The following is a 24766-nucleotide window of genomic DNA, read 5'->3' on the forward strand; positions in this document are numbered from 1 at the left end:
CTTAGGGTTAGGCATTTAAGTGTAACCAATTTTAACAATAACACGATTAAATATGGTAAAAGAAGAAAAAATAAATAGAAGACGACACAAATAGGATTACAAATAAAATCTATTACAGACATATGTAATTAGTTTAATATTTATTTGAAATTATTTAAAACATAAATTTATATTTGGATAAATATTAGGAAGTTGTGTTTAAATTTCGCACACTTTGAATTGCACAGTTTATTTTCTAGACGTGTGTTTTTTTTAAACAGATTTTTTCTTCTGAGTCTAAAATTTTTACAACTTAAATATTTTATTAAGAATTTAGAATTTTTCAATTCTACATTGTATTATCGTAAAGCAATCAGAGTATATAAAAAATTCGCCTCTTGTTTTTGATGCAGTATCAGATCTTAAATATTTTATATTTTTGCGATTTACAATAGGCATTTCCCTATATTTCTTTCTTTTATACCTTCTTTTTTGTTTGATTACTCTCAATATAAAAAGTGTTTTTATTTTCTAGTCATACAACAACACAACATAACATTCATTTCCCGATTAACAATATTAATAATAAATAAATTGTTTGTTTGTTGTCTCATTGCAGAATTATTCATTGATTGCATTGATTTTTATTTCATTACAACGGGGGCAATAAAAAGGCTTAACACTGGACCGTAAAAGTGTTTTTGAAGGGTAATGGCGGCCTCCACTCAAGGAGAAATTCGAGTGGGTCCCGGCCACCAGGTAAACGATGTCTATGTACGTACCTAAAACAAATTCCATAAATCAATAATAATCACGGTAACAAAATCTCTAAACTATTTTTTGCAATTTGTATTTGTTTTGTTTGTTAATTTTGTTTTGTGTGTGCGTGCGTTCGTGCGTACGTACGAGTGTGTGTTTGTGATTAATCCTTCACAAAAACTAACATGTCATTAATTTAGTGATCTTGTTTTTTATGTTTTTCCCTTTCCGACTTTTGTATGTAACCTAAACAAATCTAAAATTTATCTTAACATAAAAATGTCCTTCAATGTAGATGACACATAAGGAGGTATTCTACATATAGAAGACCGAACTCCATTAGTATGTATTCTTGTTTTTTAAAATAGATCTTGAATTGGGATGAAACCTCTAGAAGAACTTCAGTCCACAAAAGACCCCTAGAAGGTCATTACTCTATTAGAGAAGCATTTATGTCAAATTCATCTACAGTATTTTTCGGTTAATTGCACATCAAAATTTGCACAAATTTTTGTTCAATTAACCGAGGAACCAATTATCCGAACCCGCTTAATTGAATAGTTTATTCAATTATTACTGTTATTGAACAAACTTTTCAATTAATACAATTGGAACTACTAATGATTAAAAAAAAAAATCCAATGTCAAATACAAATTACGCTTTCTCGCAGTTTTTCCTTACCAATGAACATATGTTTTGAATTAGTAGAGAGGACACCTAGTCTTTTTCACAAATTATGTCAAATATGTATGTAAAAAAATGGTAGATTATTATACCCTCCACCATAGTATGGAGGGTATATTAATTTTGTCATTCCGTTTGTAACTCACCGAAATATTCATTTCCGACCCTATATAAACGCTACTGATTCTTGATCAGGGTCGCTCCAGAGGCCGCAATTATCCGTCTGTTGTAATCACGCTGAAATCTTCCGAAGGAGAAGGTGGAAATTTTGCATAGGGTTGTCTTTTGTCTGCAGGCTGGTCAAGTTCGAAGATGGAATATATCGGTCCACATTTAGGCTTTATAAAAAATTTTCGGTATTTTGGGATTCTTGAGCGCGTTTTTCAACGGCCCACTTTTTCTAGTAGCCCCCATTTACCTCCTAATTTTCAGTATTTTGGTCGTATTTTTCCACCGAATTGGCTGTAATTTAGTATATTGAGTTCTAAATAGGTTCCAAATCACTTCACAAAAAACTATGAATATAGGTCCAACAGCCATATATATGTCCCCCAATTTTTCGGTATTTTGGGGTTCTTGAGCGCGTTTTTCAACCAAGTTCGCTGAAATTTGGTACATTGGGTTCTTATTGGGTACCAAATATCTCCACTAAAAATTATAAATATAAGTCAATTTTTTCGGTATTTTGGGGTTCTTGAGCGCGTTTTTCAATCAAGATCGCTGAAATTTGGTATATTCGCTATGGGAAATAAAAATTTAAATATAAGTCCATTTTTTCGATTATGGTACCCCCAAAGGACGACGCGTTTTTAGAATTCGCTGAAATTTGGTATATTGGGTTCTTATTGGGTACCAAATATCTCCACTAAAAACTATAAATAAAAGTCCATTTTTTTCTGGTAGCTCCCATATAAAGGTACCCCCAAATTTATTTATTCGCGTTTTTCAACCGAAATCACTGAAATTTGGTATTTTGTAGTCGTACCAAAATTATAAATAGTCAACCCCTTTTTTTATATTAATATAATTATCTGATTTTTTCGCGTTTTGGGTTTGATGATAATCTGGTGTAATCATTTTGCAAAGGATACCGGGTAAAAAACTAGAACGTACGGTTCGATAATGAACTATATGTGAACTATAGCCCGCATTTTTTACCCCTGTGTGGGAGGTAAAAATTCACTTCCCCAAATTCGAAAAAACTATGTTTGGAAAATATAAGATGGGATGAAATCAAATTTTTCTGAAACGGATTGGGAATAGAACCAATATTTCGATGAGGCACATTTTCACCGTGTGAAAGTGTATACACACTAATTAGCCATAAGGCTGAGGGTATAATTTTCTATTAAAAATTATTGTTTACATAATCGGACTGTAGAAAGTGTGTCCATTTTTTGGTATGTTCCCTATATTTTCATTTCAAGTACCTGTCAGTATATCTATGGTGGAGGGTATCCAAAGTTCGGCCCGGCCGAATTTAACGTTTTTTCACTTGTTTTTCAATTATTATTAATCAATTAACCGGTAAAAAGTAAACGGAAATTTATTTTTGATGACATGCATTTTGAACCAATTAAGCGGGAAAATCAATTAACGGGGTTTAATTATCCGAGAAAATGAACATGTATATTCCTATGAAATATTTTTTGCCCCATCATGTGGTTCAATTAAGCGTGGAAACCAATTAACCGAAAAATAGTTAGTTACATGAAAATTCCACTTGTATGGATACAATGTCTTTCAGGACCTCTACAAAAATTTTCATTCTACAGAAGAGCGTTATTTATAAGGAGTAAAAAGATCGCTATGTTCAACCGGGCCGAATTTGTATACCCTCCATCATGTGGTGGACGTTCACAATATCTAAACTCAATAGGTACCAAAACTTATTATAGAAACTATAACCAATTCATTCGAAAAAGTGCCCAAAACCCAGTAAAATATCTTACAATTGATAATTTGTAGATAGGAATCGCAATCGGGTTCCAAAATACTGAATTACAGCCAATTTAGTTGAAAAACGTGCCTCCTTCTACATCTGCCTCATACTGACGAATCTTTGTTCTATAAAGACCTAGAGACCAGCAACGTACACAGGATTTCATTTCGGGGGGGGCCCGGTAGTACAAAATGAAAAAATTCGCTGTTGCAAACATAAATTTACTGTGAAAAAAATTAAAGACCTAGAGGTATTAGAGACCTATAGATTGAATGTTTTATGTAGGCTTTTATATAAATAAAACACCTTCAGAAAGCCTTTTTGCAGGATACGACCTATAAAATTGATTAATACCACCTTTGGTTAGCAGACTCCAAAAAAAGGAGTGCACTTAGATGCTGCTGAAGTTAGAAGATGTCAGATGAATACGTGTAAAATAATATAATTTAAGTTTAGGAAGCCTTCCATATATGGTTTTCTTGTTTAAATTAAATTTTAAGATTCTGCAGACGTTTATTGTACGTTTTATAAATTGAAGACTCCAATCTACCATATTAAATTCCTCCATTTTTACAAATATTAGTTTTAATAATCTGAGCTGCAAAGCTAATGAGGTTATACTCATAATTTGTTTTAGAACCTTTGGACCAAATTCTTTTCAACAATTTCGAGTCGATTTGTCTGTCTAGCTGAGCGAGAAGAGCGATAATTTTCAAAGGATTTACCCGTTTGAATTTTCTCATCAAAATATTTCTTTCAAACTAAAATTAAGGTTGAAGAAAGGTTATATCGGCCAATCCTCCTTCTGGTATCTCCCCTAAGAATTGCAATGGTTTACTCAAATCTAAAATTTGTAGCAAACCTTTACCCTGTTTGAAAATTGGACTCTTTAACTACTGCTAGTAACTCCTCCCTCCTTGAAACGAGTGAATTGTCTGTTTTTTGATCCAAAAATCAACAGAAAATCTAATGGCGACAAACCGCATCAAAATATCAATAAATCAACAGAAAATCAAACTAAACCGCATGATATTTGTGGCCAGTTGATATCGGCACGACGAGAAATTTAGAGGCCAGGAAATGTCCATTACAATAAAACCATCGTCGCTCGAGTTGTGTGCCATGTGGCACCGTATTGTTAAAACCACGTGTTCTACAAAGCGTATTTTTATAGCAGGCCAAAAAGTCTATCATATTACCATAACTCTTTGAATTGACGGTGACAGTCGTCCCACCGTCGTTTCGAAGTTGTAAGGTTCAACCAAACCTTTGGGGCCAAAATATCGCACCAAATAGTGATTTTTTTTCGGGATTTTATGGCCTCTCTTCAATTACCAGAGGATTCTTAAACCACCAAACCTTAGTTGGACATAGGCCATAACCTTTTCTTAAAGCACGATATGGCTGTGGCAGAATCACCATTTTGTGTAGTAGATTTTAATAAATTTTCTTCGTCGTGAGTTAGTTAAGTGACTTTTCGACTTAAGGGGACCCCCCCATTCTCGGGGTCAAAAATTTGGTTGATATAATTCGAATCTACACTAATTAAAGAATGTCCCTACAAAATTTCAAATGAAAATCTCAAGAAGTCTTGAAGATATAGCCGATTTATTGTGTCAGCATCAAGTGACGGCTGAAGGGCTTCTCAAACTTTAAACGCGTTTTTCTCTAAACATTTTTTTGTGAATGGCGGGCACGATAACTCAAAAACTAATAACCCAATCGACTTCAAATTTTTACACGTTTCTTTGTGAGTGTGTAGCTGTCGTATGAACTAGGATAAAGCCAATCGGTGAAGATCTTCCTTATTTTTTAACTTGGTTTTTGGTCAAAATTCGGCGATTTTTCAAAAATATTTTTTCAAAGGTCCGCCATTTTGTTAATTTTAGAGCGAAGTCAATAATCCTAGTTCATACGAGAGCCATACATGTACTCTTTCTAACACCGTTGGAATTTTCGGATTCCGATGTTCCAGTGAGGAGTTATCATGCCCGCCATCAAAAATAAGGACTTTTCTTTAATTACAAAAAACAACAACAAAAATTGTTTGTAAATTATTTTTCTTCCTTTTTAAATCTTCAGTTATATATGTGCAAAGTTACAAACCTTAACAAGCATTGGTATTGATTTACCAGCCCATTGAAAATCTTGAAAAATTAATATCGAGAATGGGTGGGGTTCCCTTAAAAGCAAAAAATCTTTTAACAACTTAGTTTGACCGATACTTTTGAAACCACGAAATTTATAATCATTTACCTGGTGTCAGATCTAGAGAATACGGTTGAAGAGTTACAAATTCGATATTTTTACCCACGATCTCAATAACTTGTTGAATTTCTCACTGAAGCAGAACTTATTTTTTTAAATACAAAATTTTTATGAGATTCTGCCTCTCAAACAGAATATAAAATATATTGATCGTTCTTTCTATATCATGGTAGTAACCAAAAAATGATCCATGATCCATACAGCACCCCACATTCTTGTAAGCTTACTGTTGTGTTCTTTACGCTTTGTAACAGGTTAATCGTATACAGTTCACTCGGTTAACAATCGATTGGCTATCAAATCGAAGAGTTTTCTATTGAGCAGTTATTTAAGTATTAATTTATATTTGATTCCTTGACAAGTTTTTGAAAACATCTAATTTGAATTTTTTTTTTGTATTGGTGGTTCTGGTAGATTCAAACAAAATCACTACACTAAGTGATAAGCTGTATGAAAACTATTTTTTTAAATTTCGAACACTTTTTATTATTATTTTCACAACTTCCGTTGATCCATATTCTCTCCCACTGACTTTCTTTTCCCCCCACAAAAATTATATTGCAGGATAATTTTAATATTTCATTATTATTGTTATTTTTTGCATTGAATTATTGCTTCGCAATGTTAATTTATTTATAATGGCATTTAATTAATTGTTGGTAAATATTAATGACAGATGATTAAATAGAAATGCAATTCTTTATTCAAAATAAAAAAAAGCAACAGCGACAACACCATCAAACGTCAAGTGGCATTTTTAATGCCTTTCGCAGAGAGAAATGCATTTTTTATTTATTCAAAATTATAGCAACAACAACATTTAATAATAAAAAAACATCAAGTGGCATTTTTAATACCTTCTAAAGAGTAATTTTGTTTTTTTCTGTCGTATTTATTAATTGTATGAAAATTGATTACATTTCCAAATGAATCCAATTACAATTTTAAATGTGAGTAATTAAGTGCTTAACTGCCATTCAGACATTCACACACATGCCAATTCATTAAATTAAGATATTAATGATAGTGGCAAATGTGTATAACAATATATTCCTTAGATAGTTATAATTATATTTGAGTTCTTCATTTTAATGCATTCAATTGCAAATAGTTTTTTGTATATTAGCAATTTTTAAGATTGGGTCTTTGTTCAAAAGTATTTGAAATATAGAATTTTTGAAATTTCTATGGGTGTCCCAAAAATCGAGAGAACCAATATCACACTTTGTTTGTGGTAACGGTATCCGAAAATATTCCCTTTGCTCGCTTGAAGGTCTAATAATATGAAAGAGCTTCGGCTTCTTGTATTCCTCCACAATTTCAATGTATTTGAATAAACTGTACCATTTGGTATTGTTCCCTACGACGGACTAACTTTTCTTTGTTGTATTGTTTTCAGAAGTACGCCAACCGTTCTCAATGGAGCTGGAGTCTAGTTTTTTCACTGTCGGATATGTTTTGAGGTGTTCTCCTTCATTTTTGAATTAATCTCAAAGGGGTTATTGGCCAAAAAAATCTCAGAACTTCCACTACTTTATTCTAAAGAAGTAAAAAAGTGTCGGTCGGTGTTGCCGACAAATATATATCCTCAGGTTTTATTCTAGGGGAGGTTCCAGATGAACTTTCACTACTTTATTCTAAAGGAGTAAAAAAGTGTCGGTCGGTGTTGCCCACAAATATATATCCTCAGGTTTTATTCTAGGGGAGGTTCCAGATGAGGTTGCCCTATAGACCCAGCCTTAGAATTTAATGTAGGTTTAGAAAACAATTATGACTTGCAATGTTTGGTTCAAATCAGATATTTCATTAGCTTGATATTGGATCAATACTAACTTTCTAAATGTTCGTCCACATCAAACAGCCAGACAGACAGAATGCGGGACAAAGAATCATGAGATCTTAGACCAATATTTCGACGAGGCACATTTTTGCCTTATAAAAGTAAAAATGTGTCAGTTGGCCAGTATGACCAGCATTTCTTCGTCCGCCACTTAGGTTTTCTTTACGAGAAATATTTTGTATTTAGTCTTTAAATTAAATTAAAACACTGGAGACAATCCCATCAGTATTTAATTTTGACATTTATGGGCATTTTTACCACCGTTTTTTCTCCTTCATGTTATTTTTGTCCCCCCCATGAAATATTTTTTTTTTTTGAAGAGAATGCCTTCTCCTAGAAAAAAAAGATATGAGCGATTTGGATTTTAATTTCTCTAGTCTCTATTAGATTGTTGCGACATAAATCATAGACTAATGAAGATATAGACGACGAAATACTCAAAAAATGCGCGGTCAAGTGACTCAAAACAAAAAACTCAAAAAATTTTAAAGACGTTTTTTGGGGAAAATTGCCTATTTTTCTTCAATGTTTTTATCTGAGGATATAGTTTTTGCTTAAAACTAACTATGTATAGTGGCATTCCAAATCAAAAGGTTCAAACATTTAAATAAATCACGATTTAAAATTGAGTAGCGCATTCAGCAGACTCAATTCAGAGAGGACTGGTGAGAGTATTTCGTCGTCTATATTTTCATTAGTCTATGCATAAATCTAAAGTGTCCAACTACTTATAATTCTACAAATAGGAACTAATTCGTCTTGTATGTTGTGACGATTTCCTTTTCTATGAGACAAAACAAAAGATTTCTAAAAAATGTCAACACTCTATCACCCATTACATTCACTCCAAAACATCCTTTAGTTTTGCTTTTGATTTTCTTCTTAAAACTATTCTCCTACATTTATCATCTGTCCATCATTTGCATTTCCACAACATTTACTAAAAAAACTCTTAACACATTAACATACACAAACTTCTACTCTATTTGTAACTAATAATCCTATTATAATTATTGTTTTTATTTTATTTTAATTTCCAATCCCAACAATTTTTATTTCAACTAATAAAAAAACTTTGTTGTTAATATCTCTCCACTAATTATCATTTGTTTTTCCTTTATCACACATTTATGTCATTCTGCAACAACAATATGCACACACATCCACAACATCTGTTTCTACCACTACCAACAACCAATCAACCAAACAACTCATCCTATCTACTACAACATCAAAATCAATCAACAACAACAACAATACAAAATAAATCTAAAATTTTGTCTGCTATACTACGATTTTCTCCTACTCTCCTCCTACCTCCATATGCACTGCTTCACCAAACAAAACCACTTCCGAAAATTAATAATCAATGAAAAAAAAACAAAAAATACCATCACTACAACAACACACAACAACAAAAGGCAAAACTGCCCGATTATAATCCAATTTCAAGCTTCCCCGTTGATAAGGAAAACGACGAAAGAGAATTAGAAATACCAAGATGGAGTCCCGGTGCTATGGCAGATGGAGATCTTTTAATGTTCTTGCGTGCAGCTCGTTCAATGGCTGCATTTCAAGGTAAATATCCACCGGAAGAAATACTAAAAAGTAATGACACCCCCAAACTTAAACCACTGGATCTGAGATGCTAATCGATTTTTTTCTTTTCTCTGTTTTTTCTATTGCAGGAATGTGTGATGGTGGTCTCGAAGAAGGTATTGTAGCAGCAACACGTGATGATACAACAATTAATGCACATGATGTTGTAAGTAGAATTCTTTTTTGTTTTTAATTATGATTATGTAAAAAGGACTTTTGGGAAAGAACATAATCCGCACGAATATATCCAAATTGAGGATGCAATAAATACACAAAAACTGTATTCAATAAAACAATTTCAAAGATAGAATTAGTTGTCACAAGTGGTTGGATCATAAATTGGATCTAGTTTACCCAAATTATTATGATGTGAAAAGGACTTTTGGGGAAGGACAGGATATGTCGTAATCGAATTTAGAATGCAATAAATACACAAAAGATGTATTCAATAAAAAAATTTCAAGTATAGAATTTGTTGTCACAAGTCAGTCCACGTTTCTGTAAAAAGTTTTACCACTTTTTGAATACTGAAAAGTACATTTTTTATAGATTTGCCATATAACTTTTTAATTGTTTTAATCTATTATGCTAAAGTTCAGTATCTTGAATTCCTCGTGACAATTCTCACAGACAATTAGAAAGTTTTTATACATAGTCGGCTTATTAAATTCCGTTTTAGCTCATTGCATTTCGGCTAACCTTTTCCAGATAAAACGTCTCATGGACAATTCTTCTGGAAGACATTCTACTACAGAAGATCTTCTTCAATCCCTCTTTAGATATAACGTCGTCTACAGACCTTCGATTGACAGAATACTCTTTTACAGGTCGTCAATAAATGAGTTAGATTAGGGACTTATTTCGTAACGCGATTATACAGACATACATGTGTTCTACAGATGTTCGATACGGAATATTAAATACACACATATTGGTCCTTGACAAAAATATGATACCGTACACAACTATCACTGAAATCGAACTTTCTGTGAATCTATATACCAAGCATGGACAATATTTCTCGATATTTGCACCCTCTTGGCCGATTAGTGGTATCATGTTTTAATATTTCGTTATTTTACACACAAAAGTCTTAGTTAATTTAACCCGCTCAATATTGACCGATCAGTCGTTCCCATTAGTTGCCCAGATCCACTTCCCCGTGTATAATTTCTAATGTTCGGCTTATAATTGTGTTTCAAAAGTCTGAATGCATTTGACTCCCAATACATTCCCATTTGACTCCAAGTGAACAGGATCATACACATTCCTTCTCCGGGTAAAATTCCGTGATATTCTTGTCAGATAAATACCCTCAGCCTATGGTTTGTGGAGGTCTTCGGAATTACACACAGATTTTATTATTAGTTTTAGATAAGATATATGTTTTACCAGAGAGGTTTCGGATTTTATGTTGATCAAATCGGTTATTCTATTACCTTCAAATAAAATGTATAAGTTTATCAAATATGGGTTCTATCTTCGGACTTGATCTAGGCTTGGTAAAGATAATAGGTTGTGCAAAGTTTCCATTCCATTCGATGGATATTGGACTTGACTTGGTTCCCATCTCTGGACTTGATCTAGGCTTGTTTTATTCAAACCGCATAGTTCCCCAACATCGAACTTAAACTATGTTTGGAAGAAATATTACGATGTGCAAAGCTGCAATTTCGACTAAATTGATTGCTTCCTTCGAGAGTTATCGGGGGCACCAGCCGGCCAGACGTATGGACGGACATTTGAAAATCGACTCAAAATTGTCTTAAACGAATTTGGTTAAGAAACATGGGGTCTTAAATGAATATTTCGGTGCGGCACATTTTCGCCGTTTTATAGTTTATATATCCCCATATAAAACATAAATAAAAATAAAAACGTATAATTACAAAAAAACAATACGAGTCTATCTTGGTTAGGACCGAACCTACATGCAAATTTAATTAAAATAATAATCCCATATTGTTTAGTAGTCCTGGAAAATGTTATTAAAAACACGATTAATTTGTATAGTAGTCCTTGAAATGTTATTTTCAACAAATACACACTTATTGGTCCAAAAGTTTTGAAAAAAATATTATATATATTTATTAACATCATATACATAACTATTCTTATAAGCTATGTAAAGTAATCCGTTGAAACAATGGGGTCTTCTTAATGCCATGCCATAAAACCCTGACTGTGATTAAAAATATATTTTCGTTTAGTGGCTATCACATCGTAAATCGATAAATTAGCTTGAATTTTTGCAATTATACATTTGGAAATTTTTAAATCACATAATAATTGTTTTAAAATTTGTTTTGATTAAATAAACTGATTGTAGATTTGTTTTTTTTTTCGGTACACTTAAATAATAGACATGGACAGTAATGAGCTGGGGGGTTTTTTTTAAATTTAATATTTGATGTGAACATTTATTTTTATATCAAATGTTGTCGTTAAAGTGACTTGACAATATCAGGAAATTTCCGATCAACAAATTTATTACATAACATACGAGCGCACACAATGGTGGAAGCTGAGAATTATTACGTCTATTCATATTATATAGAATTGGATGATGGAAAAATAGTTCCCATTACCAAAGTTAATTATAATGTACTCAATATATACATTTTCCATATATCCTTCAATTAAATGGCATATTTTCTTTGTACGTTTCAGTTACACGATAATGGTTATGATCCCGGTAAAGCATTACAAGCACTTGTAAAAGCCCCCTTAACTAAGAGCATCGAAAAGAAATGGTGCGAAGACGAAATTAAGAAATTCATTAAAGGTCTGAGACAATTTGGAAAGAATTTTTTTAGAATCCAAAAGGATTTATTGCCACACAAGGAGACACCCGAGTTAGTTGAATTCTACTATTTGTGGAAGAAGACACCCAGCGCCAATAGTAATCGCCCGCATCGTAGACGACGCCAGAGTGCTTTGCGTCGCAATCGTGTTACACGGGCCAGCAATACGCCTCCGAAAAAGGAGGACACACCCGAACCGCAATCTGCTGCAACTGCCTCGACAACGACGACAACGACGGCGACGACGACGGCGTCGACGGCGGCCGCAGACAAAGGTCGCGCTTCGCCAGTTGTCACCAAGGAAGAGACAAGTTCTCTGACCGAGGACGACGTAAGCGAGTGCGACAGCGATTCAAGTTTGACCCATAAAAGGGATGAATCACCGTCCAGAATGAGGACGAGAAACAAACAACAGACGACAGTGGGCGGTGCGGCCAAGTGCGACCAAACACAGGTCACCCAACCACAGCCAACCGCAAATGGTAAACGGCCCAAACGTGGATCGGAAACTCCAGACAATGTTGCGGCCGCGGCAGCAGCAGCTGGTGCGGGATTGGCGGCGGAAAGCCCCAAAACACCCACGAAACCTCCAGCATCGGAGAGTAGTAGTGCAGCCAATAAAAGAAAGACCGGCCGACAAGAGACACCAAATAAGAAGAAACGTAACGATACCGAGGGTTCTGTTACCGGCAGTTCGACCATTGACAATCAGGATGAGTCAACCGATAACAGCGCACCCATTCCGCCCGTCGCAATATCAATATCCAAGGATAAGCGCAAACGTGCCGAGAGCCCGGTGGAAAGCACAAATTCAGACAGTCGTTCCGATTCCGCCATGGATGATGGCGAGTCCACGAACACTGATACCAACGAACAGCAATCAAACAAAGACAGTAAAGAGAGCAGCACTTCCAGCAAGGAAGAGAGCAGTAGTGGCAATAGCGAACTTGATTCCGCCAAGAGCGACAAGAATGTGATTCAGAAAACGGAGACCAAACCGATTCCCGAAACCGACATTAAAGATAAAATCAAAAATGTCGATGAGGAAACGAATATTCAGGCACCATCATCGATGCCCAATGCCACAATGGTTTCCGTTCCCGAAAACAGTCTCAAAGACATAAAACCACCCAAAGAAGATCCCTTAGCTATATCACCATCGAAAACGCCCATAGCGGCAGCAAGCCCTGCGATTACCGCAAATACTCCCCCAGCACCTCCAGCTCTTCCTCCGCTTAAGGTACCAACTGTAGAGGCACTAAATGCTTCCGTCGATCGTAAAATCGAAGCTGGCAAATTGGAAATGATGGACACTGATATGCCCAAAGACATGTTAAAGAAACTGGCCAACATGAAGCAGGAAATTGGAACGCCTCCACAGAATACCCAGCCGCCACAACCTCCACCGACGCAGCCGATAATGCCTGAAGTAATGTACTTCAAGAAAGAGCCAAAGGATGCCGTCATGGATGCCGTTTGCAACCAGAACAGCAATGAGCCTCAAGATCTCAAAGTTAAGATAGAGGTAAAGAGTGAAGACGTTAAACCTCCGGTTATGGGCCTGCCACCACCATCTGGACATCAAGGTGGTCCTCAAACACCAATGTCTCTTACAACAAAGAGAGCAGGGGAAGGAGCGGAAGGGGGCCCACCACAGTTACCACCACCGGGCCATTTGCAGCATTCCCTTGCTGGAGGACCTCCACCAGGGTATATTGTTGAGGGTGGGCATCTTAAGTTTGCACCGCCACCTACACAAACTAATCAACCGCCTCCCCAGCTGCCACCATCATCCATGGCTAACGACAATAACAATGGACCTCCACCACCAAGCAACAGTAGTGGTCCTCCGCCGCCAACATCCGGCCCGTTGCATCCGCCGCAACCGAAATATCCCGGAGAAATGGAACACAAATTCCCAGACGGTATAAAATACGAACCTGGAAAGTTTGTGCCACAGGATTTGAAATACCCTCCTCCACATTCGATGGAATCTCTGAAGTACAGTCAGGAAATGCATGCTGCTGCCGCATCTGGTAAATTTGATATGAAATTCATGATCGATCCCCACACGGGTAAATTCCCGGGCGATCTGTCTTCTCCGCATGGACCTCCGACATCCGGTAAACCGTACAGTGGTGGTGGCGAAGCTCCATCAAAGATTCAAGATCTAAAAGGTGGTTATCCACCACCCAGCCTAGGACCACCTCCAGTTAGCAGTGCCGCTACCCCAACCAGTGATAATCCTCCCCAACACAAATTCATGAGCGGTCCTCAGGAACCGCCAGCACCTCCACCATCACATGGTCAGCCACCAGGGGCTACACCTCCACCCGGCATTGCAATGCCCAAGCCTCATTACGAGCATCAAGTGCAACATCCAATGGCTCGGCCGCCATTCGAAACAGCTGCTGGTCTTATGATGAAATATGGCGACCCAATGGTTGGCAAATATGGTCCACAGGATTTGAAATATCCACCTCTACAAGGCCCTCCAACGGATATGAGTACTGGTGGAGGTTTGAAACCATCTCCATATGGAGAGAATTTAATAAAACCAGTGCCGTATGGTAGCGGAGGACCTCATGAAGTTGGACTAAAATATCCTCCATCGGAAAGTCCCATTGATGCTTCAGCTCGCTCCACTCCCGGTCAAGATAGTCAAAGCAGCAATAGTAGTTCCCTGCCTTCAACACAGCAACAATTCCAGTCACCTCATCCCTCACCCCATATGCCGTCGCCAGCAGGTGGCGGTCTGCCGCCTGGCATGCATCCACAAAATTTGATTTCACCGCATGGTGGTCCTTTGACAATGCCACCGTCATCACACCAGAGTCAAGTGCCACCAGGTTCTGGCCCTCCACAAGGATCCACACCTGGTGGTGGCTCTGGATCCCAGTCTCAAGGCATTCTACATCATCCCACACCTACGTCGGCGAGTGGAAGCAGTGGGCCTCAAGGCTTACACCATCCCAGTCATATGCCATCTTCTTCAGCTCCTCCTACATCAGCGAGTGGTTCTGGACCTCCGCACAGTATTTCTTCTATGGCACCTTCAGGCATGCACCCTCAACATTTGCCTCCGGGTCATTTACAACAATTGCATAGACCACACGCCGAGTTGCCACCAGGAGCGGGCGGACCTATGCATCCGCATGCGCCCATCCCGTTATCCTTACAAAATCACGACCCACGTAATGGTCCACCTCTTTCTCTATCCGGCCATGGTTTAGGTCCGCACGGCCAACAGTCGCAGTCGTCTCAACTTTCCTCGGGAACTGTACGAACGCCATCACCAGCTCAACCTCAACCACAACGTCTAGGCATGCATGACGACAGGTCAGGAGGTGCTGGTCCCCAGTCGTCGCAATTACGCGATCCACCGACATCGCAGCCTTCGTCAGCAGTTGGGCCACCACCACAACAATCACCGCATACACATCGCACATCCCCATTACCGGGATTGGCCGGCAGCGTTCCTCCCGGGCTCATTGGACATCCCATGCCCATTCACCCTCATTTGGCTCACTTGCCACCTGGTCACCCGGCGCATGCTGCTCATGCCGCACACATGCTTCCACATTCTCTAGCCGGTTTGGGACCTGGAGCAGGTCCCCTGGCATTGTTGGCTGGACCACCATCACTCAATAGTTTGCCTGAATCAGGCCTTAGTCGAAGAACGCCACCAGCGTCCCACATGCAATCTGCACCACAACCACCAGTTTCTTCAGCCAGTGGGTCAATGCCCACACATGGCTCCAATCCTCCTCCTGTTTCTGCAGCTACCTCTTTGTCGACCACCAGCACAGTTCCATCATCAGCATTTAGTCGAGCCAGTCCCAGTGTGTCCAGTAACTCGGCTGCTGGCGGTCCGGGTGGATCACTTGGCGGACCACCACATCCGGGTGGTGGTAACAGTAATTCGGGAACTCCCAGTGGACTAAATACATCAGCCGGTGGGGCCCATCGTTCATCATCGCCAGCGTCGAGTGTGGGCAGTCTTAGCCGACAAAGTCCCTTGCATCCGGTACCACAGTCTCCGCTCAGCCATCATCCCTCTTCATCTGCTCTTTCGGCAGCAGCTGCGGCGGTTGCTGAACGTGATAGACACGCGCTGCTGCGCCAACAATCTCCGCACATGACACCGCCACCGGTCTCGAGTGCTTCCGGTCTAATGGCCAGTCCCCTAAGTAAAATGTATGGACCGCAGTCTGGTCAGCGTGGTCTAGGAGCATCGCCTCCGCCCCATTTGCGACCGGGTGCATCTCCGCCTGTGATACGTCATCCTCAAATGCCACTGCCGTTGCCGCTATTACCTACTGGGGCTGGAATGCCACCGATTGGCGTTCATCCGGGACAATCACCATATCCACACCCGCTTTTACACCCATCCATGTTTTATTCGCCGCATCATCATAGTCCGTTTAATTCGCCCTATGGTTATGGTCCGTATGGACCCGGTTTCCCCGCGTACATCAAATCACCGGGTCCTGGTGGATCGTTGGAACAGGCAGTGATGGCTGCCGCTCATCATCAAGGTTTGCAAGGGCCACCACCGACGCGACCAGATGATCCAGCCTTGGCGGCTGCTGTTGAAAAACAAAAACAACAACAAATGCAGCAGCAAGCTCAGCAACAGCAGCATCTGCAACATCAACAACAGCAGCAACATCTTCAGCATCAACAACAACAGCAGCAACAACAACAACAGCAGCAGCAACAACAACAGCAGCAACAACAACAGCAGCAGCAACAACAGCAGCAGCAACAACAACAACAGCAGCAACATCAACAACAAAATAAACCGCCAACACCAAAGACACCACAGGGTAACAACAACGGTAATGGTGGACCAAACGGACCACCAGGTCCACACACAACGCCTACCGGTTTACCACCAGCTGGCTATCCGGGATCTCATATTCCTGGCTATCCACCACCGCCGCATGTATCGCCGTTCCAAGAGGTGGGTAAACCACCACACATGATGCAGCCCACATCACATATGGATGCTTTGCGAGCTCATGCCCATTCGGCTAGTTCTGGCTTGGTAGGACCTCCACAACCCCATCATCATCCCACAGAGCCATGTGAGTAGTTTTTCCCATTTAGTTTTCGAATTGAATTGAATATCATACTCACAATTATTTTCAATTGCAGTACCCATTGAAATTGAGCCTGATCCAGAACCAGAAATACCTAGTCCAACACACAATATACCACGTGGTCCTAGTCCTGAGGCTAAGCCTGATGATACCGAATGTCATCGATCACAGTCAGCTATGTAAGAAACCAATCATATTTTGATTTCGAGTATTCCATTCTGAGCTTTGTAATTTCTTTCCCTTTCCACAGTTTTGTACGACACATCGATCGTGGTGATTATAATTCATGTACCAGAACTGATTTGATATTTAAACCGGTGGCCGATTCTAAATTGGCTCGTAAACGTGAAGATCGTGACCGTAAATTAGCCGAAAAGGAACGCGAAAGACGACAGGTATGTTGTGTGATATATGTTTTTATATATATTTTTTTATAACTAAAATGTGTATGTTTTGTTTCGTAAAATTCCATAGCAACAACAAATGCAGCAGCAACAACAACAGCAACAAGCTGTTGCTGCTCAACAGGCGGCCCAACAAGCTAAACTTAAAGCGGAACTTAAACCCCCATATAGTGATACACCAGCCCTGCGACAATTATCCGAATATGCTAGACCACATGTTGGTTTCAGGTATGTTGTAATAGAATGCTGTAGCGTCTATTATTTAAAGATTTGAAAGGATTACAAATGATCAAATTATTTATAAGGTTGTAATTCAAGTGAAATAATTATTAAATCTTTATGTTTTTTGTTGGGCTTTTTTGGTCAGATAAATTTTATTAAAATAAAAAAAATATTGTTGGCAACAAAAACAAAATATCTAAAATGGAAAATTTTCAAAAAAATTTTAAACTAATATTTGCATTTATCATAGTATGTGTTATTTTTTGAAAGTTTATTTATGTATGTGTGACACACACAATGCAGGAAGAAAATCAAAATAGTTTTGATTTTGAAAATGAACCCCTATCAAATAATTTTGTGTCCAAAGCAATAAAATTGTGACGGAATAAAAAAACAACTGAATTTACGACTCAAAATTCAATTTTTGGGATAAAAATCGATTTTTTGGAAGAGTCAATCTCACATATAAATTTTTGTGTGTAATATGGCCGTAATTGTTATTAAGTTTTTTTTTATTTCTTGAGAAATCGCACAAATCTGCGCTTTTAACTCTGATTTTTATATAGAAATTATTCAATTTAAATTATCCTTGGAAATATGTATTTTTAACAACTGCCAGCAGAATATTGACAGTTTTTGAAAGTAGAAAGAGAAATTAAAAAAATATTTATTTATAATGTTTTTGATTTGAAAAACTTTTGTTTTTGTTTTATTTGTGTTCGACAATATCAGGGATAAAGTTTTTTTATAATAAAGGAAAATTCTTAAATTAAACGTCAAAGTCAAAACACGAAACATCATCAAAACATTAACAAATCAACTATAAATATCAACAGCAAAAATGTTTAAATATTGAATAAACACACTTGAATTACAATCTTAAAAATGATTTAAACACACTACTAGTTTCCAAACGAATAAACAAACGCATCAAAATTCACCATATTTGAAAGTATTTTGATTTGATTTCTGTCTGGCAAAACTATTGTAATTTTAGTTTAAATTAATTTAATTTTTTTGAACTATTAGAATATTTATTTCGACTACTCCAACGTTGAACATAAAAACAGCCATTGTAATGAGTTTAACGATTTTTTTAATATTTCAATTATTTCAGTCCTGTTGAACAGATGGTACCCTATCATCATCCAATGGGACCCATGTACAGTAGAGAAAGGTACATACAACATACACATATATTCTTCAATATTGTTAATTTCAATCATTTCATATTTTACAATAAGAAATATTCATGTCATTGCTTTTTTATTCTTTTGCTTATTTGGTTTGGTTTTATTATGCCGATTCATTAACCATCCATATGAATTGTTAATATTAAATAATGCGGAATGCAATATTATTTTTACGGTTTTGTTTAAGAAAAAAAAAAACATAACCTAATATTTCATATAACACATTTTATGCTTATGTTTTCGCTTGCTTTTTTAATTTTTTTCATTTTGTGCATGTTTGTATTTATTTTTTTCATTTACCATATTGCATTAGCGAATTTTTCATTGTCATTTAATTTGTCGCCCAATTTTTGTTCTTGTTAATAATCCAATTCGTGTGCGTTTTCTTAATATTTTAGGGAGCTGGAAGAGCTTAAAAACGCACAAGCTGCTGCAGCTGCTGGTCAATCACGTTTAGATCCCCATTGGATGGAATACTATAGACGGTAAGATATAGTAGACAATTGTAAAGAAATTACTTTTAAACCATCATGCCTGTATATAAATTGGTGCAAAAGCTCCCATAATCTTTAAAATCAGTGCTGCTACCTCTATTAAGGCTTCAAAAATTAGTTTAAAACACCATGGATTTTATTAATTCGTTATCTTCTCTCTTTCAGTGGCATACATCCCTCACAGTTTCCCCTCTATCCCAATCCGGCAGCAATATCACAAATCGAAAGAGAACGTTTGGGAATACCACCACATCATGTCGGTCTCGATCCCAGCGAACATATGGTAAGTACAAAATAAGAGAACACAAATTACAATATTATCTTTACTGACATTTCATTCATTTGTTTTGTTTTTGTATAATAAGTCACAGTATTTATTGTTGTAAATATATATAAATTTAGATAAAAAACAATATGTTTCATATCAATCATTCAATCACTCAATCGTATTTGGAATTATAATAATAAACGAATTCAGTTTGTGTGTGTGTTTTTTTTTAATCTTTGCGAATTAACCAACACCACTACCAAAAAAGAAACGTTGTTCCGTCAACTTATTACCACAATTTTCAATAGTTTTATATTTTTTGAAAATTGAAACGGAAGTTAATCAACAACAAAAAAACTAAAGTTTGTGTCATTTTTCACCATTAACATTTCGAGTTTCATTATTGTTAACAATTGCTTTTGGTCCAATAAAAATAAAATAAATAACCACATTTCTTACAAACGAAATTCCCATTATATTCACATAACCCAAAGTATTTAACAGCCGCATTTGTTTCATTGTTTTTTGGCAACTCAATTATTAACCCCTTATGCACATTATGTTCGAGTTTTAACAAGAACTAAGTTTTTTTTTACGAAAAGAAACAACAACAGCTTTCTCTTAACCAAATTAATACCGAAATTGCGAATTAAGCTCCTCATCCAAAACCAACCTGCCTTCTTCAGCTGTGTGTGTGTTTATTGTCATTGTTCTCTTCTCATGATGTAAGAAATTGAAATGATTTTCAAAACATTTGTTGAACTATTTTTTTTGTGAAACACTATGACACTAAAACTGGAAATTCGCCACGTACCCTCTCTTTTTTTGTTTTATTTTGAAACTATGAATTTTCAGATACGATTGACGAGAGAATATCATGCACATGCGCATTCTCATACTCATTTACATTTGCCTTTGCCCCCACAGCCGCAACCACCCGAGGCCGGATTTCAACTACCACGTGAGTTTGTGTAAAAATTTATAAGAAACAAAAAAAAATTATATCTATGAGAATATTAACAAAAATAACAACAATTTTTTAATGATTTTAATAGGTAGACATCAATAGTTAAATATAAATGTTACTTTTGAGAACTAAGGCTTTAAGCAAGTTTTGGTGTTCTTAAAGGACTCTAGGAGTACTTAAACCATTTTTTATACAAAATGTAATGGATTTCTTTCTGAAAAATTACGCTAAAAAACTTGTCAAGAAAGAATTTTTCAAGTTTTTTATATCCCAAGAGGCCATTGCACCCTCCCAAAAGTTTTAAAATACCTTGGAAAATGTTAAAATATTCTCATCAAATGTTTAATAATTTCATTATTGTTTAAAAATAATCCTTCACATTAAAATATTAAATAACTATCTACAATTAAAGTTCAGATAGTCCTTCAAAATAAATTAAATACATGTTCAGGATTGTCCTGATTGTCTTTCAACTAATTTTTGTAAAATATACACATTAATTGGTCCTAGTCCTCCAAACATATATATATATATTTTTTATTAAATTATAAATTTAGATTTTCAAAAAATCTATAGGTTTTTCAAAAAATCTATACATTTTCAAAAAATCTATAGATTTTCAAAAAATATTTTTAAACAATTCAGACTTGTAGTTTATGTAGTCCTTTAAAAATGTAAAAATCTGGATTATTCACACTTTGAAAGTGATTTAAAAAATGAATGCAGGTAATGATAACACTTAAGAAACCAACGCTTTTATCTGCGATGGTCTTCTTTCAAAAAATTATTTGAGAAATCCACGTTAAATACTCTGATAGTCATCCAAAAAGTATATAACATTTCAGGATATATATATATATATATATATATATATATATATATAAAAACATATACCTCCTAATAGTCCTTCAAAAACATATTTTAAAAATCTATGCTAAAAGAACTGATAGACTAGATAAAATAAATCCTCACTAATTCCGTAGTATTTTTCTTTCAAAAAATGTTTTAAAACATTCACGTTTAATAAAAGTCATCCAAAAAGTATTTAAAAATTCCATGAAAATTAATTAATAGCCCTCTAAAAATAATATTTTAAATATCTATGCATATAGAACTAGAACATATGGACTGTTAGCTTCAAATAATCCGTTGAAAAATTTACTCATTTATGTCTAAAGACCCACTTAAATATTTTACAAAAACATTAACTCTATTATTTTTTTCGATAGACCATCCCCTTTTTCACAAAATTTCCAGATCTTTTTTATCTTTACAATTTTGTTAATATTCTCAATAGTATAATAATATAATGTATATTTTTCATTGAAATAAACAAATTTGTTTTTCTCTTATCTTTTGTTTTTTTTTTACACTCATTGTCTTGTCCTGTTTGCGTACAACAATCATTCTACATTTGTCTCTCAATCGAAATCATCATGCATATTTTTTGTAAAAATGTCTATGTACAAATGTGAATGTCTCTGTGTGTGTGTGTAAACATCCAACATGACTGGAAATGGCTATCAACAATTATTACCACGATGATGACGACGACACCTTCCAACAGCGAATGTTGGTCAATTTCCACGTCCAAATATGCTTATGCCTAGGGAGCCGCACTCAGATGTCCTGCTGCGTATGTCTTATGCTGATCAACTTCAGGTTTTCCATTACCCTCGATAAAACTTTTTTACTCATTAATTACATATATACAGTATTTACAGGCCGCTGAATTCCAGCGTCAGTCATTACATGATCAATATTTCCGGTAAGTAAACAAACATAGAGGTGAACAACAAAATGAAAGGAAAGAAAAAAGAAGAAGAAACAAACGAAAAGAAAACGACGACAAATCCATTATGAAAAAAGTCATTTTCTGTTTTAATTTTAATAATTTTCCAAAACTTGCTTTTGTCGTTGAAAATTTCCCAACATTTTCTTTTGTTCTTTTTTTATTGAGATTTCCCAATTTTTGTTTTTCCAATTAAAAAAAAATGAAAATAAACTCAATTTCTTTATTTCAACAGACAAAGGCCCCGGTAAATGGACACTAAAGCAACGCCATTGCATTCACAATAAAGTAGTCAAAGTCGTCGTCGTTTGTTCGTTCGTTCGTTCTCAACAATGTAAAAATATAATCCAGTCAGTCAATCATCAATCAAATCAGCCAATGCCATACATCTACCGCCGCCATTGATCATACATCAGTCATTGCTTACGTTTGTTTGTTATTACACTGTATGTTTCTATATTGAATTTTTTTTATTTTATATAATCTTATTCATAATATTTGTATGTGACTTAAAAAAGTATAGAATTTGTACGTTATATGTTTTTGATGAGGATTTTTTTTTTCTAAATTAAGCCAACTCATTATTATGCAAGTCCAAAGGAAAAGAAATAACCTCATCATCATCATCATTAACCACTTGCACTCATCATCGTTTACTAACTACCTCACAATGATATATCAAATTTGTTTTCAATTGCACCCCATTCAAAAACTACTTTAATCGATCATCTATTGTCACCTATAACAAAAAGAAAATTAATAATAATTACTACTATTCACAGCATCATCGCATAAAACTATTATTTTTTGAAATATGAGTATTCAATACGATGAAATCAAAAGAAAGTGGTTATGTGAATATTTATTATCAAATGTTTAAAAGAAGAGAGCAATAAAATATTTATAAATGTTTCATATGTATATTCATTGTAAAGGTTACAATGCTATAATTAAAAAAAAGATAAAAAATTTTATGAGGCACGTTTATTTTTATAAATGTTATAATTATACAGAAGAAGATACCACAGTCTTGTGGGAAAAATTTGACATACACACATTATCAGTAAACTATAACAAAAATGCAAAACAAATGGGAAAATTTTGACAGAGCATTTAGTATTTGACTGGCCGTCGTGTGATTCCTAGAGAATTGTTCTGAAGCCCTTAACAAATTTAAGTGAAAAGATAAAAAATAATGAGGAATTTAATCATGGTTTTTAAAGCCGTTAAGACTTTTGGCTTAGCCGGTCTGCGATCTGTGTCATTTGGACCATCGTGCATGCAGCATGGTATTCAAAACCACTCTAGTTTGTGTCGGTAGCTGCTACTATCGGCAGCGGATGTTCTTTGAGGATTGTAATCACCTTGTATAATTGTTAAGGTTTAACACTTCCGAAGATTCTATGTTGGAAGTTGATTGAAGTTTTAAATATGAATTTTTAAAATATAAGCACGACCGGTCTTGTTTTGATCATATTCCCTTTTGTTGTCACATTGTGTGGGTGACCTATCTGAAGATTCTTGGAAATATGTCACACAACCATTTTTTTATATTAAAAAATACCATCGTCATCAAAAATCACTTTAAAAAATTTTAACATATCTTTACTTTGTGTTAATTTTAAAATAAATATATATATGTTTTGCAGAAATCAATTGCGTTGAACCACTATCTGTTAAGCAATATGATGTATTATGGTGGTTACATACCCTATGGAGGATATCATCACCATTAGCAACAGCATCATCATCAGATTGGCGTTGGTAAATGAAATTAATTGAGCGAACAAACACAACAATAGCCGCAAAGCAACAACAATACATACATATATGTGCATCAATGCCCCCATTTCAAATATGCTAATTTCGAGTATTTTTGTTCAAATTTTTGTGTTATTTTATCTTAGTTTTATTTAAAAAAGAACATATTTAAGTAAATGTAAAATATTTTTGATAGACAATACTCGGTTATACCGAGTGCCCCTAACTAAACAATATAAACAAAAAATAAAAGAAGAAGAAGAACAATTATATATTAGTAAACAAAAGAAGAAAAAAGAAGGTATGACTAAGAAAAAGAAGATACTATTACTTGGCTGGCACTTGTCTAAATTTTTTATTATTAACTTTTTTTTTATATAGAAGAGCAAAAACACAAAACATACACACAAAAAATATATATACACACATAAACCTAAGGAATATACCATGACTCATACATAATACACAATAACAAGAAACAACAAAAAAGGCCGTATTCTAATTCTCTCCAAAAAGAGCTAATGTATTAAAGAACAACATATGTATTAATTAATTAACAACAACAAGAAAAACAAAAGAAAAAAGCAAAACAACAAAAAGGTAACCATTATACATACATAATTACTTAAAACAATACAATCTAGGATAATAGTAGTAGTAGTTCCACACACAATAACAACAAAA

General features: G+C 35.5%; 1 protein-coding gene across 1 annotated transcript; it reads left to right on the forward strand.

Moving 5' to 3' along the window:
• Window positions 1-586: 586 nt before the first annotated feature.
• LOC133330238 (arginine-glutamic acid dipeptide repeats protein) lies at window positions 587-24065 on the forward strand. The gene is made up of 16 exons (XM_061538702.1): window positions 587-753; window positions 8895-9051; window positions 9162-9238; window positions 11743-12985; window positions 13025-13462; window positions 13502-16966; window positions 17037-17160; window positions 17232-17376; window positions 17456-17613; window positions 18725-18784; window positions 19199-19285; window positions 19460-19577; window positions 20418-20523; window positions 22097-22191; window positions 22245-22297; window positions 23971-24065. Exons 1-16 carry the CDS (start codon window positions 691-693, stop codon window positions 23984-23986), a joined length of 6405 nt encoding a protein of 2134 aa, XP_061394686.1. The 5' UTR covers window positions 587-690; the 3' UTR covers window positions 23987-24065.
• Window positions 24066-24766: the final 701 nt, after the last annotated feature.

Source organism: Musca vetustissima, unplaced genomic scaffold (genome assembly GCF_032173495.1).
Source record: "Musca vetustissima isolate MV318-11 ecotype Yass unplaced genomic scaffold, APGP_CSIRO_Mvet_v1 utg9944, whole genome shotgun sequence".
NCBI classification, from domain to species: Eukaryota; Metazoa; Arthropoda; class Insecta; order Diptera; family Muscidae; genus Musca; species Musca vetustissima.